The sequence below is a fragment of the Sphaerodactylus townsendi genome, linkage group LG07 (assembly GCF_021028975.2).
Source record: "Sphaerodactylus townsendi isolate TG3544 linkage group LG07, MPM_Stown_v2.3, whole genome shotgun sequence".
NCBI lineage: Eukaryota > Metazoa > Chordata > Lepidosauria > Squamata > Sphaerodactylidae > Sphaerodactylus > Sphaerodactylus townsendi.
In genome coordinates, this window is record NC_059431.1 from 28379665 (window position 1) to 28396386 (window position 16722).

Genomic DNA, 16722 nt, shown 5'->3' on the forward strand with positions numbered 1-16722 from the left:
TGCTGGCCCTGCAATGCCGGTGGTCAGCAGCCCCCGCAATAAGTGGGATAGTTCCTGCTTTAGCGTGGAAAGGGACTCCGGGATCGGACTCCTGGGGGGGTCTTCTCCCTTAGGGGAGACTCCCCGGTGCGGGTTGCAGGCCCCCTACTGGGTAGCCTGGGTAATCTCACGGAGGTGTCCGGACTGGTGGCAACCGAAACACCCGCCTTGTGGGTTGTTTCTCAGCAATGGTGAGAGGGCTGGCGGCTAGGAGGTCCGTGGTAGTGGGCGAAAGACCATATCCCGGCGTTTTTAAGCATGTCGGCCAGTTCAGGTTCTACTCTAGACCGGTGGATTGCTTTATGGCGGCACTCAGCGAGGCGCGCTTCTTGGCAAGATCTTTATGGAGTCCCGCCTGGGCCTCCTGTCAACCTGCCTTTTTTGCAGAGCTTCCTGGAGCCTGCTCTACAAACTCCTAAGCGTAGGGTTCCTGGGTTTTTTAGCCGGATGGTGGAGAAGCTCTGGAGTGGGCTGGCTGGCCGGCATTGGGAACTTTGACAAACGCCTTTAGAAGCGACTCGGAGGCCGCAAGGATGGCCTCAGGTAGATAATCTGATTGTTGGGCTAGTTACTGAAGCGCATCGGGCTGCAAAGCCGCGGTTGTATGGGCGGTGTAGGCGCCGCCGAGGCGTGCTGCCTTGCTGGAAGCACCGCCTGAAGCGGAACTCGCTTCCCAGATCGCAGAATTCGCGTGAGGGGCCTCAGGTGCATGCGAAGGTGGTCTTCCAGCCGTCCGAACTGGTTATGATTCCTCAGCGACTGCCTCTAGCATGCCTCTCACGAGGGGCTGGGTGACTCCTACATCCCGCGACGCTTATGGAGCTCAGTGAGGATGTTATAGCCTATAGGGGCGTACTGACAACCTCGCTTCAACAATGCCACCCTCCCCCTTCGGGTATCTGTGGAAATGGACGGGCAATAACGCCGAATATCGACATCACTCTTCCGCCAGGGTTTCTTTCTTTTGCAGATCGTGGCTAATACGCTTCCATGGCGTAGAGTTTTGAAACCCGCGCCGCATTATTGCATATGCTGACGGAGGTGCGGTGGCTTCCGAAAATGAAGGGCGGGCAGTGGGGAGGGCGGAAGCGGACAAGGAGAATTTGAAATGGGCGGAGGAGCAAGGGGGGTAAAGGAGTGACAGGCGTCCAATTTAGCGTGGATAGAGAAAATTCGGGTTGAAATTGAAGGTGAAAAGATCGGAAAAAGGAGGGCGGCCTACAGCAAGTGGAGCCATAGGGTCTGCAGGCTGATGGCGACATAACATTGTCTCCATCGCCAGTAGCAGTGACATCGCAGCGCAAGCAAGGCGCTCTGCAGCGTAAGAGTGCTCCGATGTTTTCCCATAAGCAGTCCTTAAGATTCAATGTCCCCCCCTTCTGGGTACCATGGACATTGAGCTTCAATCTCTCAAACCAATTTAAGCAGCTCCCTCTTTATGGAGCATTCCCACGCATTTCGCTAATCGCCAGTTCGTTAACGCTTTTGTCATAAGCCCCGCTTTTGGCAAGCTCCCATACTTCACCGGGTGTTCCGGCCGATCGAAAGAGAGCGTGTCCTAGGACGCGCGTAGTCTCTGACGCGCCGATCTAGAGGACAGTAGCTATGTCAAACGGTGGTCCCTGGATGCTACCGATCCAGCTGACTTCTCGGCATCGCTGCCCTTCCCAGGCGACGTGAGCAGGGTGGAGTTCGAGGATTCTCGGTTTCGGCACCAGCTTGTAGCTTCCACTCCACGCGGGTCAGCTTAAGAACGAGACGAGACGCCGAGATAACATCTGGTGGAGATCGCCAGCAGCGGGAGCGCTGGAGGTCCGCGGTTCCTAGCTTAATCTCCCTGCTGGTTCCCGGGCACCTTTATTATGATTCTTAATGGGGCGCAGGTGAGGGCGGGATGGGAGAGTCTCGAGAGCGGGAGATCATCATGTGATGCATGATCTCACCTGGCTGCCACGCGGCGGAGCAGTTAGCGTTGCCGCCTGGGCCTAATCCTCACCTGGGGCAGATCATTGTCCTCTGCCCGGGGACGCACTTGACCGAGCCAGATAGTTCATGACCCGTGACTCATACGGGGTTGAGGAGTGGGGGTGCGGTGCGACCAGAAGGCCGTAGGTCCGTTGGTGTGCCAACGTTCTACCACGGTGCTGCTGGGTCAGCAGTGCATTACTACAGATGGGAATTGTAGTTCCTGAACATCTGGAGAGCCGCAGGTTCCCTACCCCGATCTAAGATTTAGAATCAATTGTCTGATTCCCTTTATTTAGAGCATTCAAAAACTTTGTGTGACGGTTCCTATTCAATAAATGTTTTGGTACTTTTCCTCAGAAGCAGAAAAGTATGTACAAGTCTCAGAATCTCAAGGTCATTCTTGTCAACAAATTGTGATTCCTCATGATGTCTGAATGCATCCACAAAAATCAATGAAGTCATAAGATTTTAGCTTTTTAAAAATAAAAGGATGAAATATTATCTTCGTTTCACTAAAGTATCAAGATTATACAGCATTGTAAGTATCAACATAACTGGATGCTATCTTCAAGTAATTTTTAGCAGCAATTCAACTGCATTAATACAATTGCAAACTTACCTCTACTGGATAGCTCCTTCCTGAAATTCTTAGTATGGGACAGTGAGTGAAATAGCTGGAGAATTTCTCGCTATCTACAGTGGCACTCATTAAAACAAGATGCAGATCTGAACGTTTGTGCAAGATCTCCCGCAGGATAACTAACAAGAAGTCTGATTGGACGGTTCTTTCATGAACCTTGGGGAAAGAACAAAGACACAGAAAATGAGTTACAAACAAGAGCCATTTATAAAATAGGAGCCCAGTCACACCTTGGTAGGTCAACAAGATTTTCCATGTTAGAAATGTCTGACGAAGGGAGCATTGACTGCTGAAAACTTATAACCCTGGAAAATGTTGTTGGACTCCAACTCCCAGACTCCAATTTTGTTCTGTTTCTACAGACCAACACATTTGTCCACCCAAAAGGGTTTATAAAATACGTTGCTCACCTAACTCTAACCACCCGCAACACCTGTGAAAATGTTGCTAACCTCATCTACTATAACGTGAGACACGTTTGAAAGAAGAACATCTTCTTGCAGTTTCCGAAGGAGGACTCCGGTTGTACAGTAAAGCAGTCTAGTGGCCTCGCCTGTTCTGGACTCCATACGGATTTGATAGCCACACAAGGAATTCTAAATGTAACATTGGGAAGAAAAGACAAATTAGTCATCAAAAAGGTGCATAAGATTGAAATTGATTCGTTTTCTTCATGCTCTAGTTAGAATGGAAAGTCTTGCTCCTGGCGTGCTCGTGAAGGCCCCAATTCAAAGGTGTGGTTCAATCTAATCTATTTATCGCAAGGATTTCCTCTACCTTTCAGGGGAGGGTGGTATATAAATTAAATGCACCATACCATGTACCATACCATACCTCCTTCCCAATCAACTTCAGCACAATGCAGGTAAGTACAAACAGTTTTACAGCAAGAACCAGTTTTTGCTCCTAATGTTTTGCCTGGATCTATGGCTGGCATCTTCAGAGGAATATCACAGCCTGGAAAACCCACAACAGCCAGGTGGAAAAGCCTTCAACAATTGTGTATTTGTTTTATTATAAACTGGAAATGGCTAGAGTTTTCATTGTGTCTATTATAGCCTCTAAAAGGCAGGCTTGGTCCACAAAGCCAAATACAGGGTAACCAAAAATAACAACAAAAGATTAAAAAGTCTTACCCTTCCTCCGGGCCCACTTTCACAGCCGAGCTCTTCGCACACTCTGGTTGCCAAACTGACTGCAGAGATTCGTCGAGGCTGGGTACAGACAATATTGCATTTGCTTGAATTTCGCTCGCCGGACAGCAAGTCCTCCAGCAAAAAGTGTGGGACCTGGGTACTTTTCCCACTGCCCGTTTCACCAGCCACGACCACAACGCGATGCTTTTTAAGAGTTTCTACAATGGAATGTCTGTGCTTGAACACGGGAAGCTGTTCTCGCTCCTTCAAAAGCCTCTGGTATCTGGGGGTGCTCTGCAGTTTTTTAAAGAGGGCCCTGGCAGGTTCCAAGTCATCTGAGGCTGGGATCTCGAGAGAATGTCCACTGAATTCCTCTTCTGAAAGTAAGTTCTCCCAAGAGTCCTCAGCGTCTTCTGGTACTTTGGGCTTGCTTTCAAGCTGCTGTTGGGGTTGCTGCTGTTTGAGCTTGTTCAACAGTTTGGCAATGAATTGGTCACGGGGTTTGTTGGTCTCCATCTTGTTTTCTTCCGTTTTTTTCTTTTCAGCATCGCTCCATTCTAGCCAAACCTCTCTGTATGTAGGAGGAAGCAACTGATGGACTGACTGGAGAAGAGAAGACAAATACAACATCAGCTGCAAACAAGGGTTGAAAATATGTTTTGGATCTCAAGACTGAATGGCCCTAGGAAAACTAGTGAAGAGAAGTGTTGGGTTTTTTTGCTGCTATCACTGGGCCAAAAATTCAGCCATATGATGGGTTCTACCTGGTGTCCAAATGGACTTTCTCTACCTGCCCTCTTTATTCCTGTTGCTTGGTTTAGATCCCAATCAGCCCTTGGAGTTTCACTGCCAAAGCTTACAACGATATCAAGTTGCTGATTGGGATCTAAACCAAGCAACAGGAATCTAGGAGATCTCAAGATCAACCAAGGTATCAAAGGAACTGTCAAAGACACCAGGAGAAAAGTCTCCAAACTGCTTCTTAAAATTGATCAGACCCATCAGCCTGCCAAGAAGGACCATAACGGCTCACACTTACAAGTCAACATGTGATGCTTCAGGCGATTAACATACACATACGAACATGCACTTAATGAAGTGATACTCAGGAGCTTGAGAGCCACTTGTGGCTTTTTGAAATGCCACCTGTGGCTATTCTGAGCCCTGTTCTCCAATATGGCACCTGTACCATGTGCAGGAAAGTGGACAAGGCCTTTACCCGAGGGGGGTGGGGGTTCTGGATGGCAGATGGTTCCCACTTTAAAACACCCACCCAAAGAACATAAACCTTTGACCCTCCCTGAGGTGCAGACTTCATGCCAGAAATGAAAGTAAATGCTACTCTTTTGGTTGATGGTAATTGCAAATGCAACTCTCTGCTAGCCATGACCTACTGAAACAATGCATGGTTGGCTTTTCACTCAGGGAAGTGTTTTGGGGGTTCATTGTATGTTAAATCTTACCTGTCCTTTGGTTAAATGATAGAGTGCTAACGTTGCAGCCAGATGTTGAGCCTGCATGCTGTCCTCCGTAAGGATTGTCGGACACACGGCCATGGTGTCCTCGGCTGATTTGATGACTCTTGCCCTTAACAAAACATTACAGCAGATCTATATAAGTACTTTCACCCATAAAGTGGACATTTCTACTTAACAGTAAAAAAAGAAAAATACTGGTACCCTAACAGATCCCAAAGGAGTATAACCTCCCCCTGCCGCCCAATTCAATACTATCAAAGTCTGCTGTTTGTCTATTTCAATGTTTAAAGTTTCATTAAGTCATGGTAAAAGCACAATACTATTTAACACACTAGCTGCCTCAGGGTGATGCTACAATTAAAATTAGTGACAATCGATAACCTTGCTGTATTAAAATCTTTCCCAGTTTGCACTTAGAGAAAACTAAGGATTCTGCAAGATAAAACCAATAATTACAAAATAGTTATCATGCTTTGGTTTTGTTTTTTTATACCATGGATTCAGAGCAGAATTATATATAATGATCAAAGTTCAAACGTTTTAAAACAAGAGGAAAATTAACTTTACTAGTAGTACATACCTACATTTCCAATACCTCCCCACTTGGACTTTTTCAAATGAAGGATTTGGGCACTTAGAATAATGTTTCCTGCACCAATCAATCAAAAACTGTTTGGGAGATTTACCAGTCCAGCTTCTAGCAGTATAATCAAAATTCCTCACATCTGGAGGTTCTTTCTTCTTCACTACAGTTTTCAAAAACAAATATTCACATTGATTTAAAATCAAAGAAAAAAACAAGCACACAGCACACTGTAAAAACTGAACACTGTCTGGAAATTATAAGACTGCAAGGAAGCTTTTGTGGCCCAGCAGGGTTTAAACAAAAGAAAGAGATTTCAGAACAATCAATCTGAAGTTGCATCATCTCTTCTGTAAGATGTATGAAAAAGACTTGGGTATGCAAATGCCTGGTAAAGCCAGAGGGCTACATTTATCTTCCCACTCCCTCCCTTTTGAAAAAAAGTATATTCTTGTGAGGATGAAAAAGTTGGCAGAAACAAAGGAAAATACTTCTGAATATTCCAAAGCACTCAAAAAACACAAGGAAGAAATTATAGTAGGCAAATAGATAAGATTATGGATTCATTTCGGAATGTTGCTCACAGAGAACTGGCATCACTTCCCTGGTCCTGTTAATGTACTTACAGAGTAAGCTTGAGTTCACAGAAGGTTTTATTGTAATCGAAACTAGTTGTGCCATACCTTTCTGTTCCTCGGGAGCTGCCAGAGGTTTTTCAAGCGTCTTCAGATTCAAAGCACCATCAGCTTCAAGGGGGATAGAAACCTTTTTCTTTTCACTTGGTTGGTTTGAAATTTTTATAGCAGGATTGAATACAGGATGTTCTTCCAATGCTGACATTTCTGCCAAGAAGGAATTCGTGATTGGTTATTCAAGGATTCTGAGGGGTCTGAGTAGACAATATTAACCTTGATGACAGTTGGTCTGAGTCAGTATAAGGCAGCTTCATGTGTTCACGTGCATGTAAGTAACAGTGCGATCCACTAGGCCAGTGGTGGCAAACCTTTGGCACTCCAGGTGTTATGGACTACAATTCCCATCAGCCCCTGCCAGCATAGCCAATTGGCCATGCTGGCAGGGGCTGGTGGGAATTGTAGTCCATAACATCTGGAATGCCAAAGGTTCGCCACCACGGCACTAGGCAGAATTACTTCAGACTAATGCAATTGAAATTAGCATGCTTAGAGTGGAATAAACCCACAGAGGATTTCACTATAAAGCAAGTACTAGAGGGGAAACGGGCTATATATTGTGCTAGGGTTACAATACTGGATCAAAGTTCTATTTCTGACATACACTATTATTCTTTACCTTCACCATGAACCTGGACTACACCCAAATACTTTGATATTGCAATTTCAGCTGCAGCTGAGGGTATGTATGGTCTGCGCTACTATTGTTGGTGTGGCAAGAAAACTATGGGAGTTAGTTCCAAGGAATCCTTCAGGAAGGTTGCATAGGAAATAGTCTACCCTGAACGCAAAATGCAGGAAGTCAGGAAGAAGTTACTATTTGGGCTGCACTGACTTACTACAGATGGCTTATCACCCAGTCAATGTAGCTGAGCCCTGAACCACTAGAAATCCTGGTTTTGCCCAGACAAATGGTCCTCTATACTTAAGCAGAGAAAGAGATATACACAGGAAAGGCATTCATTGATACAGCCTGTAAGAAGCGAATGGCTTGGGAGCCATCATCCATACCTGTGAGAAGGTTGACCTGCAGAGGAAAGATACTTATTTAGCTGAATGAGAAAACAATAAAGCCGCAACTATTCTGTATTCTATCTGGCGGAATCTGGGTTTTTGTATTGGTGGGGAAAGGAAGGGAAGCAGAGCAAATTGGCTGCTGGAGGCTGTTCCTGAACTATTTCTTTGTTTGTATTATGGCTCTTTGGAGGGGCAGTCCCTTATCTCAGGTTCTCTCTGCCATAATATCCAAAGTGTCTGATATGACTGATCTTGTCAGCCTCCTGGGACTTCACAATAGAGGACATCTTGTTGGCTGTTCTGTCACTTTGGACCACTTTCTAAGATGAAACTCAAGGCAACATACATGGAATTCTCAGGAGTTTAGGCACTGGTATGTTTCAGACTTGCTCTACTTGTGCAAAATTGACCCACCATGTGCCTTTAGGCCATATTCTGAGCCAAGGCATTTGTGAATGGCTATGGAATCGGAGTTTGAGAGAGCTGTGCATGAAGAAGTCCATTCCCAGTCTACAAAATGGAATATAGATATTGCGTCCTTGGCACATAAGACTATCCCAATTCTACAATGAGAATTTTCAAAAATCACATTAGAGCATATGGTACATGCTGAATATCAGCAGCATTGACTTCATTAGGATTTCCAGAGTTAAGAATTGTAATATTGCTTCTCCTACCTTGCTGAATGCGCCTGATTTTTTCTTGTGCCACCTTTTGGCCTTGCTTGTTTTTCTCTTGCTTGGATGAACTTGCTTGTTCTTTGGCTTCTGAGAGTTTGCCAGCTAGGTGTAGATATCTTTCATTCTGTTCCAGATCAAGTAATTCGTTAGTAAATTTTGCAAGTGTAAATACGTATTTTAGACATGGTGCTATCAAAACAGGTTGAGGATCACTAATATTTTTAAATGGCACTGATTTTTAGGGACATGTGAATCAACCTTGGCTTAGGGCTTTTGGGACATACTGTGGGCTCGTCTCCATGACAGTAGAGATGTTTTGAACCTGTCACTTTCTCTCAGTCTAATCAACATCACAGGCTTTTTGTGGGAGCAAAATGGACCCCCTCCCCCCAAACCTCCTTGGGGAAAAAAGCAAGATAACAAGGGGGCAAGATTCTTACTAATTTCTAGCACCACTTAGCAATGCCCTAACAACAATCCCATGCCATCAAAGGAGGCACTTGCTTTGCCATCTTATGAACGATGCAGAATTCTTTCACTTAAGCGAGTAAAGGAGCTTTACCTGTAAATCTTGCTTAAGGAGTTACACTGTGCATTTATTTATTTACAAAAGTTATATCCTGCCATTTGGCTAACAATTAAAAAATACATATGGCCGAGCAGAGAGTCCATTGGCACTCTTTTATCAAGGTCACATACATAGGTGGAAGTCTTCTCCCTCATAATAAGATATGCTCCGCTATAATAAGATCTTGTTGCAATTACAGAATTATAGAAACAGTAGAGCGTAGCTATTGTAGAAATGAAAAGCAGGTAAAAGAGAAAGACTTCACAGTACTTTTATCAAGGAAAAGATACTCTTTTAATCTATGTTAGCAGGCTTAATGCAGTCAAGACAGTATTCATCTTAGAAATTTTTTTCCAGCTTTAGCTAGTTCTAGTCTTTACAGGTATACAGCACGCTCCCCTTCAGTGCCATTATCTCAAAGACAAGTTCCCAGGCAAGCTTAATTAGATCATGCAATGCAACTCAGGGTCTCCAATGGGAGGAGGTTTTTTGTTCATTCTCCAGAAGATTCCATGAAGGCACCTATATGATTGGCTGTGAGGGATCAGCAGGCTATCCAATAGAGTAACTGTTGCAATGAATTGCCTAGTTCTTTCTCTGCTTCTTCTCCCTTCCCTGCTGCCAGAAAGAAACTCATGCTAAGCTCTAGAAAGTTTAGACTTTATGAAACCAACTACAGTGTCCATAGAATTCCAATCCAATCCAAAAACCTTTATTAGGCATATAATTGAGAAAATGTCAAACATTTCCAGATGCATTAAAAATGGATTCCAGTAAGTAGTTAGCGGGTTAGCTCTGTCAATTTCTTTGCATCCTGTCATTACCAAACTGTGTTCTTTTGTTTTTAAACTTCTTTCTAAATGTGGCTAATAATGCCTTATTGTGCTTGAACGTTGGTATGAATCTACTGGCCAAACCAAAAATGCTTGATTGTATTACTGTACAGTGCCTGGCCTAATGCTACAAAGACTAAATAAAATAAAAATTGCTATTTGTTAGACCTGGGATAACATAACAAGCGCCTTGAACTATGGCAGCTGCTCTAACTGATGGAAGAACTCCTTCCCATGGGAGGACTCTCAGCAGACAATATTTAACCATCTGAAATGACAAAAGTTTAACCTTGGATGACATCTGTTAAAACTTCGTTATAAATGTCAAGTGAACCAGAACAAACTTACTGGGTCAAATTGTTCCTCATCTTCTGAATTTTTTACGGATTCATTTTTTTCTTCATCACTCTGCTGCTCAGCATACTGCAAGATCCATTCCTTCATGCTGATGTCTTTCTTTATTCCTGTGTTAGCCTTTTAGATATTGAAAGAATACATAAATGATGGTAAATTTTCTATACAAATGTGACCAGTAAATAATAATTCAACAGCACAATGCATTAGATGCTTCAGTAAAAGATATTTGTGCCTTCTTTATTGGTAACAGTAGATGGCATATGGGTGTCATTTGAAAGATTCTGGAACCTATTTGTTTCACCCACAAAACAAAAGGATCTATCGAGTACAAAGTCCTCTGTTTTACTTCCTTTGCCTTTTTACTTCCTTTGCTTTGTGAAGTTGTATTATCCTTAGAATGGCATCTTCCTCTCTTACCCAGCCTGAATATAATACATTATAATTAATATATTGCCAGCTACAACACCACACAGCTGGGGGGGCTACAATGGGATTTCTCCCCCCATTCGCCTGGCTCAAGTGTTGCAGTGGCGTAGTGGCTAAGAGCAGGTGCACTCTGATCTGGAGGAACCGGGTTTGATTCCCAGCTCTGCCGTTTGAGTTGTGGAGGCTTATCTGGGGAATTCAGATTAGCCTGTGCACTCCCACACATGCCAGCTGGGTGACCTTGGGCTAGTCACAGTTTTTCCGAGCTCTCTCAGCCCCACCCACCTCACAGGGTGTTTGTTGTGAGGGGGGAAGGGCAAGGAGATTGTAAGCTCCTTTGAGTCTCCTACAGGAGAGAAAAGGGGGATATAAATCCAAACTCTTCTTCTTCTATGTAAAATGGTAGCTGGTTAGTTGAACAATAAATATATATAATTAATCCTAGTTGATTTAAATTGCTTAAAAACCCCTAAAATTAAACTAAAATGAACTACACAAAAACAATTAAAAATGCTAAAACCAATAGCACTACATGGCTGTTGAAGCTTCACAACCAGCTGCCCGATGCCTTCATAAACCCAGCATACAGCTAGTAGCTTTTTATCTGCTTAAATTTAACAGATACAACCGCAAGTAAAATAGCAAGACCAAGCAGACAACAAGCAAAATGCTTTCTCAAAGCAATACCAAAATATACTAAGTTACTTCTCTCCTGTGACGGCCTCTCCTGCCAAAACAAGCCAAAAAACAACAGCTGGTTGGAGAAAACTCCTTTATAGCACACTCATTATCTACCTACAAAGAGTTCTCTCTGCCTCAAAGGAAAAACTCAAAAGCCAGAAAAAGGAATTAAAACAAAAGAAATAAATAGCAAGAACATGCTGCCAACAAATGCCTAGCCCAGCCAACCAGAACTGGAAGTCAGTGGTAGTGATACTGCAGGTAAGGGGCAATGAACCTCCGTCATCCCTTGCAACATTTGAGCCAGGTGAATGGGGGGAGAGATCCCACTGTAGCACCCCCAGCTGTGTGGTGGTGTAGCTGGGAAGGCTGGCCAGCAAGTGAACAGCCCACTGAGTGGAGAGAGAAGGATGACATTTCCATCCTCTATAAATCTTGTTGAGTCCCGTTAGTAACATAAATTACGTAAAGTGTTCATTAAAACGAACAGTTTATATTAGTACTGTGAAGAAAATGCTAACAGAGCAAGAAACAATACAATTAATTCTAAAGTAGAAAAACACAATGGCTTAAAACACACAGAAATTAAAAGATTGTTAGTTCTAAGAGAAAATTTGTTGATTCTGTTCCTGCAAGGAAATTGTTCCGAAGCTTCAAAAACATCTTAAAAAATCACAGACTCATTATGGTCTGTTTTTTTACTTTCTGACAATTGACAACATTAAAATAATAAATGTCCTTTCTGTATGAAAAAGTAACTTTAAAAATACCTTTTGTTCACAGTCACCTTCCTTCTTTTTATTATTTGGCACCTGTGGAGTTTCACATGGTGGAGCAGGAGAATAAAATTTTGCTCTAGTTTTCTGTTGTTCTTCACCAAATTGCTGGCTGAAACCTTCTGGCAGTGCATCTTTTAAAAAAGTCACAACACAGTTCAAAACATGCTTCATATATCAACTGACTCAAAGGAAGAAATAGATAATGTCCTATGTGTTTTGAATCTGACCATAATGCATTCTGAAGACACACATACCAAGACATAAGGTAACATGTAAAAATAAAATCCGGAAGGAGGCAGGCAATGGCAAGCCACCTCAGTCCATTTCTTGCCATGAAAACCCAACTGGTTTGCAAGACAAGATTTGGCTGTGACTTGATAGCACTTTTCTCACACACATTTGAAGTACCACCTGGCAGTGGCAGGTGTACTAGTGTCAAGTAGTTAGCTAGTAGCAAGGGACTAATTTGAAGTCAGAGTTCTATAAACTTTTAAATTAAAACTAACTATACGAAGGAATGATAGATAAAAATATGGGGGAAAAAACAGTTTTCGTTCAAAGTCACTTTACTGAATTTCAAAGTCTCAGTTTGCCTTTGTATTTACCATCTGAAAGGTTTAAGCACAACCAGTCAAGAGCTGAATGCAGATCGCCACCATACAAAATAGTATTTTTCATAGCTTCTTCAATATCTTCAGTCTTAAAAGAAAATCCTTGCAAAGCCATGTATACATCCTGTAAGGAACAGCAGAACAATGTCTGAGATATAGAAGAGATTTTTTTTGTCTCATCGAGAGGCTTTTTCTACATCCGAGAACTCAGAGCAGTCACCATTCATTACTATGTAAGAACAACTGTGTTCCTATCACACTGCATGTGGAGAACCATATCTGATTTTGCAGCAAACAGCAAAATCTACAATCACTAGGAGCGAACTGTGCATCAGAATGCCTCCAGAACTTTGGATCAATTCCAGAGCCCACGAGACAAGTTTGTAAACTACTATTTCAGAGAAAACACAGTACTAAGATGTTGCGTTAACCAGGTACATCCATCAAAAAGAATCGGACTCTATAGTTCTATGCCATAGAATCAGTGAGTTTTCCTCAGATACTCAGGAATTCATATTCCTATCAAGCCTACCAGCATGGCCAATTGGCCATGCTGACAGAGGCTGATGGGAATTGTAGTTCCTGAACATCTGGAGAGCCGCAGGTTCCCTACCCCTGGTCTATGCAAACAAAATATCTCCTTCCATAAACACAGTAAGCATTGAGGTAATCAAGGTATTATTATATACTTTTCCTGAAACCCTTCAAATGCTTAAGCTAAATTCCTCTCCCCAAGATTAAGGTTACATCAGCACCAAGGTTGATCATAATGGGACATGCTAATCGAGATTACTTTCTGGTTAAGATGGAAAACTGACTGACATTTTTCCCAGTTAAAGCTGATACAGAAAACAATGGCTAGAAAAGATAACTTTGTCTTAATAAGGTAGAGATCATTTGCTATCAGTCCTGCCTCTAATCCCTAATGCGTGCAATAAGTCTGAATCAACCCAAAGTTTAATTCAATCACAAAAAAATATGCATCATGGCTTCAAGAAATACCATATGAAGAATGTTCACCCAGTGACAGGAATACTACAAGACATTTAACTTTTTTAATGTATTGTTGACGCCATGAAGCCTTTCATGGCCAAATTCAACTGGCTGTTGTGGGCTTTCTGGGCTGTGTGGCCGTGGTCTGGTAGATCTTGTTCCTAACGTTTCACCAGCATCTGTGGCTGGCATCTTCAGAGGTGAATATGCCAGCCACAGATGCAGGCGAAACGTTAGGAACAAGTTCTAACAGACCATGGGCACACAGTCCGGAAAGGCCACAACAACTAATTTTTTTTTACCTAACTGGATCTCTTCCAGTACATTTTATTTTACAGAAATTCTGTGAAACAGCCAAGCCATATAAAAAACTCCTTCCCCAATTTAGTAAGACCAGTTTTATTTTGCAGGCATGCTGAACTGTAAACAAACAAACAAAGAACCTTTAATGGCATTACAACATTATATACATAGATCCACTTAACCCAATAGAGGGAAGCTAAAATAAATGGACAGGTAGAGAAGGCTGATGTTCAGGATCTGCTCCTAAAGCGTTGTTTTATATACAGGTCCAAAAATTTGGTGACTGCATCGTTTACATCACTACTGGAGCTGTCCAGCAGAAAGGTGATCTTTTGCAAGTCAAAGATGCATACTCTTTTGAGTGGAAGGTAGCAGGAGGTGACAGGTAAGTTTTGACTCTAGGTCCTGTGTAAAGTGGGACAATAAAGTAGAATATGGCATCTATAGAGTTCTACACCGGAAGGTTCTCCATTGCATATGCATAGCCTTAGGTGGTAAGGGGTTTTAATGTATCTCTCCTGTCGACACGGGCTGATGGAAGGAGCATTTACCAGCAGACGGGTTGTAGCATCATTGCTCCTACGGAGCTCTAGTAACGGGTTATCTGGTTACTGCAGGTATTGAGCCCCACCTTATTACCAGTGTAGGTGATGCCTAGAAGCTAAAAGGAGAGCCAGAGTCCTGGAAGCCGCTTTTCGAATGAGAGGTCTGAAAGCGTTCCTGAGATCCAAACAACCTTCTCCTCAGAAGCTGGAAAGTCTCTTTAGAAGGTAGCATGGCCAAGATAATCCAAAGAAATGTAGCCTAATTTGTTGATTTTTGTTTCCTATAATGCCCCACCATTCCGAGTGACAAGAAGTCTTGAGGGCTTTATATGACAAGGAGGCTGCATCGCGGTTGAAACAGATGCGCAGCCAATATTTGAGCGTGGCAAGCCATGCTCTTGTCTCTAAGAGATGTTGCCCGGTTTCGAGGCACAGGGTGGCGTAAGGCACGCAGTGAGGCATGCCCAAAAGTTTAAATAAGAAGTTTAGGATTGTACTTTCGCCTTCAAGCTGTGTTGGACCAGGAGCCTATCCAAAGTGGGACTCCATATAATAGTTGCTGGGCCACCTTGGTGTTAAAGACTTTTAATGCTGCAGGCACAAATTGATGAACTGTAAAAATAAACTTGATACATGAGAATATTTTGAAGTGGCCATCCTTCTCTCTACATATATATTACTGCTGGGGCATTGTGCAGAGGTAAGGGAAAATTTTACATTACCTGTAATTTCTTAGTAGTAAGTCTTCTAGAAATCATCCCCTTGTCACCAGTTTGTTTTTTATGCTCATTAATCACACCAATAATTCTTTTTTCCAAATTATTGTTAATCATCACCTGTGATATAAAAAGTGACAATCAGTTAAAGTTGGCTTAAGTACTTCAACATCTGAACAAAGATGCAATTTATAAGAAAAGAATGCTATATTATATTGGTATGCACATGAGAGAAACGCTTAGCTGGATTTTTTATTCATTCCTCTCACAAACATGCAGCTAAATGCTACTCCTATGGACCACTTCCAGTTAAAAGTAACGATGATGTTGCTTCCTCTCCTTCATGCTTATAGACACACCTACCTTGAGAATGGATTTATCCGCATTCGCAGAGGCACCAGAGTCAGCTGCAGAACCAAAGCTGTAGGTTTTTGGACCTGCATGTTTAAAAAAAAGACTTGAACAATTCCATAAATAGATCGAATTGGCAAAACACTACAGTCATATCTGGCATATGAAATCAATGTGCTAAGACTACAGCAAAGCTGCACAAGACTACTAGCATATGTCATGGAACAACATGGTGAAGAATGTTAACAAAACAGTACAAGTTACAGTGCACAACAACACATGCAATTCCCTAGTGACTACTAGGTATGCCAGAACTGCTCCCCCAGAAAAAAATGTATGCTTTGGAGAATGAAAGCCATGGCATTATACTCCAGTGAGTTCCCTGCTCTGCCTAGGCTCTATCACCAAATCTCCAGGAGTGTCCCAACCTAGATCTGGCAACCCTACCTCCCATCCCTCATCAGTGGCCAACCAGGACCTGACAACCCTGTGTGAAACTGTCTGCCATGAATCTCATTTTAAAGCCCTCTGTGCCATTGGTTGTCACTGTTTACTGATGCCAGCTCTTAGGTGGCACCAGGATATTGACACTGCTTAGTTTCCAATTACTATCAACGTCTTGAGGCTGGAAGATGTCCCCACCCAACTCTTGACGATATCTGGCCGAGCCACGTCAATCAGGTCTGGAGCACCAGCAAACTCGAGGAGCTTGACTCCCGGGCGAGCGGCCCCCCCGGCAAAGCCTCCGTACCTTGTTTCAGGCGCGGCTCTTTGACGGCGGGGCTCGGCCGAGGCGCCGCAGGTTTCTTGCCCGCAGCTTCGCCGGCGGCTCCGGTCTCAGCCGGGGTGGCGCCCACCACCTTGGCTCGCGCCGCGGCCACGGTGGCGGGATGGACCGCGCCAGCCCCCGCCGCACCGCTGCCGCCCTTGTGCTTTTTATTCTTGCCGCCCATGACCGGAGACGCGCGACAAGAGCCGCACAGAGCCGCCGCTGGGTGCTCACTTCCGTGCTTCGGCGGCGGCCACCGTGACAGCGCCTCTCATTGGGCAGCCAAGAGGCATGCGCAACAGGAACAATGAAACCCGAGGTCGAATACTTCCGCCCAAACTACAGAGCCTGAGTTTCCGGTTCCGTTTCATCCCCGCCCCCGCTTATAGAAGAGGCTGCAGTGTCAATAGTGGCTTTAAGCGGGACTTTCGATTTCCGAGTGTAATTCTCTATGCGTGGGGACAAGGAACGAGTGTAAATTCAAAGGAACGAGTGTAATAATGCCATTGAACAAGTCAGAGGAAGGAAATTGTATGTTTTACCGCCCTAGGGCGGGG

General features: G+C 43.6%; 1 protein-coding gene across 1 annotated transcript in view; it reads right to left on the minus strand.

Annotated features, from left to right (window-relative positions):
* The window catches only part of DHX29 (DExH-box helicase 29), a 36281-nt gene extending 19868 nt beyond the window's left edge, over positions 1-16413 (minus strand). The window contains exons 1-13 of the mRNA XM_048503983.1: positions 16148-16413; positions 15409-15482; positions 15052-15165; positions 12483-12612; positions 11869-12008; positions 9983-10108; positions 8231-8357; positions 6528-6686; positions 5842-6007; positions 5247-5370; positions 3784-4386; positions 3100-3243; positions 2627-2803 (exon numbers count right to left, since the gene is read on the minus strand). Coding sequence (XP_048359940.1) covers positions 2627-2803; positions 3100-3243; positions 3784-4386; positions 5247-5370; positions 5842-6007; positions 6528-6686; positions 8231-8357; positions 9983-10108; positions 11869-12008; positions 12483-12612; positions 15052-15165; positions 15409-15482; positions 16148-16349 — 2286 coding nt within the window. The 5' untranslated portion in view covers positions 16350-16413. The remainder of the gene's footprint in view (positions 1-2626; positions 2804-3099; positions 3244-3783; positions 4387-5246; positions 5371-5841; positions 6008-6527; positions 6687-8230; positions 8358-9982; positions 10109-11868; positions 12009-12482; positions 12613-15051; positions 15166-15408; positions 15483-16147) is intronic.
* Between the last annotated feature and the right edge of the window lie 309 nt (positions 16414-16722).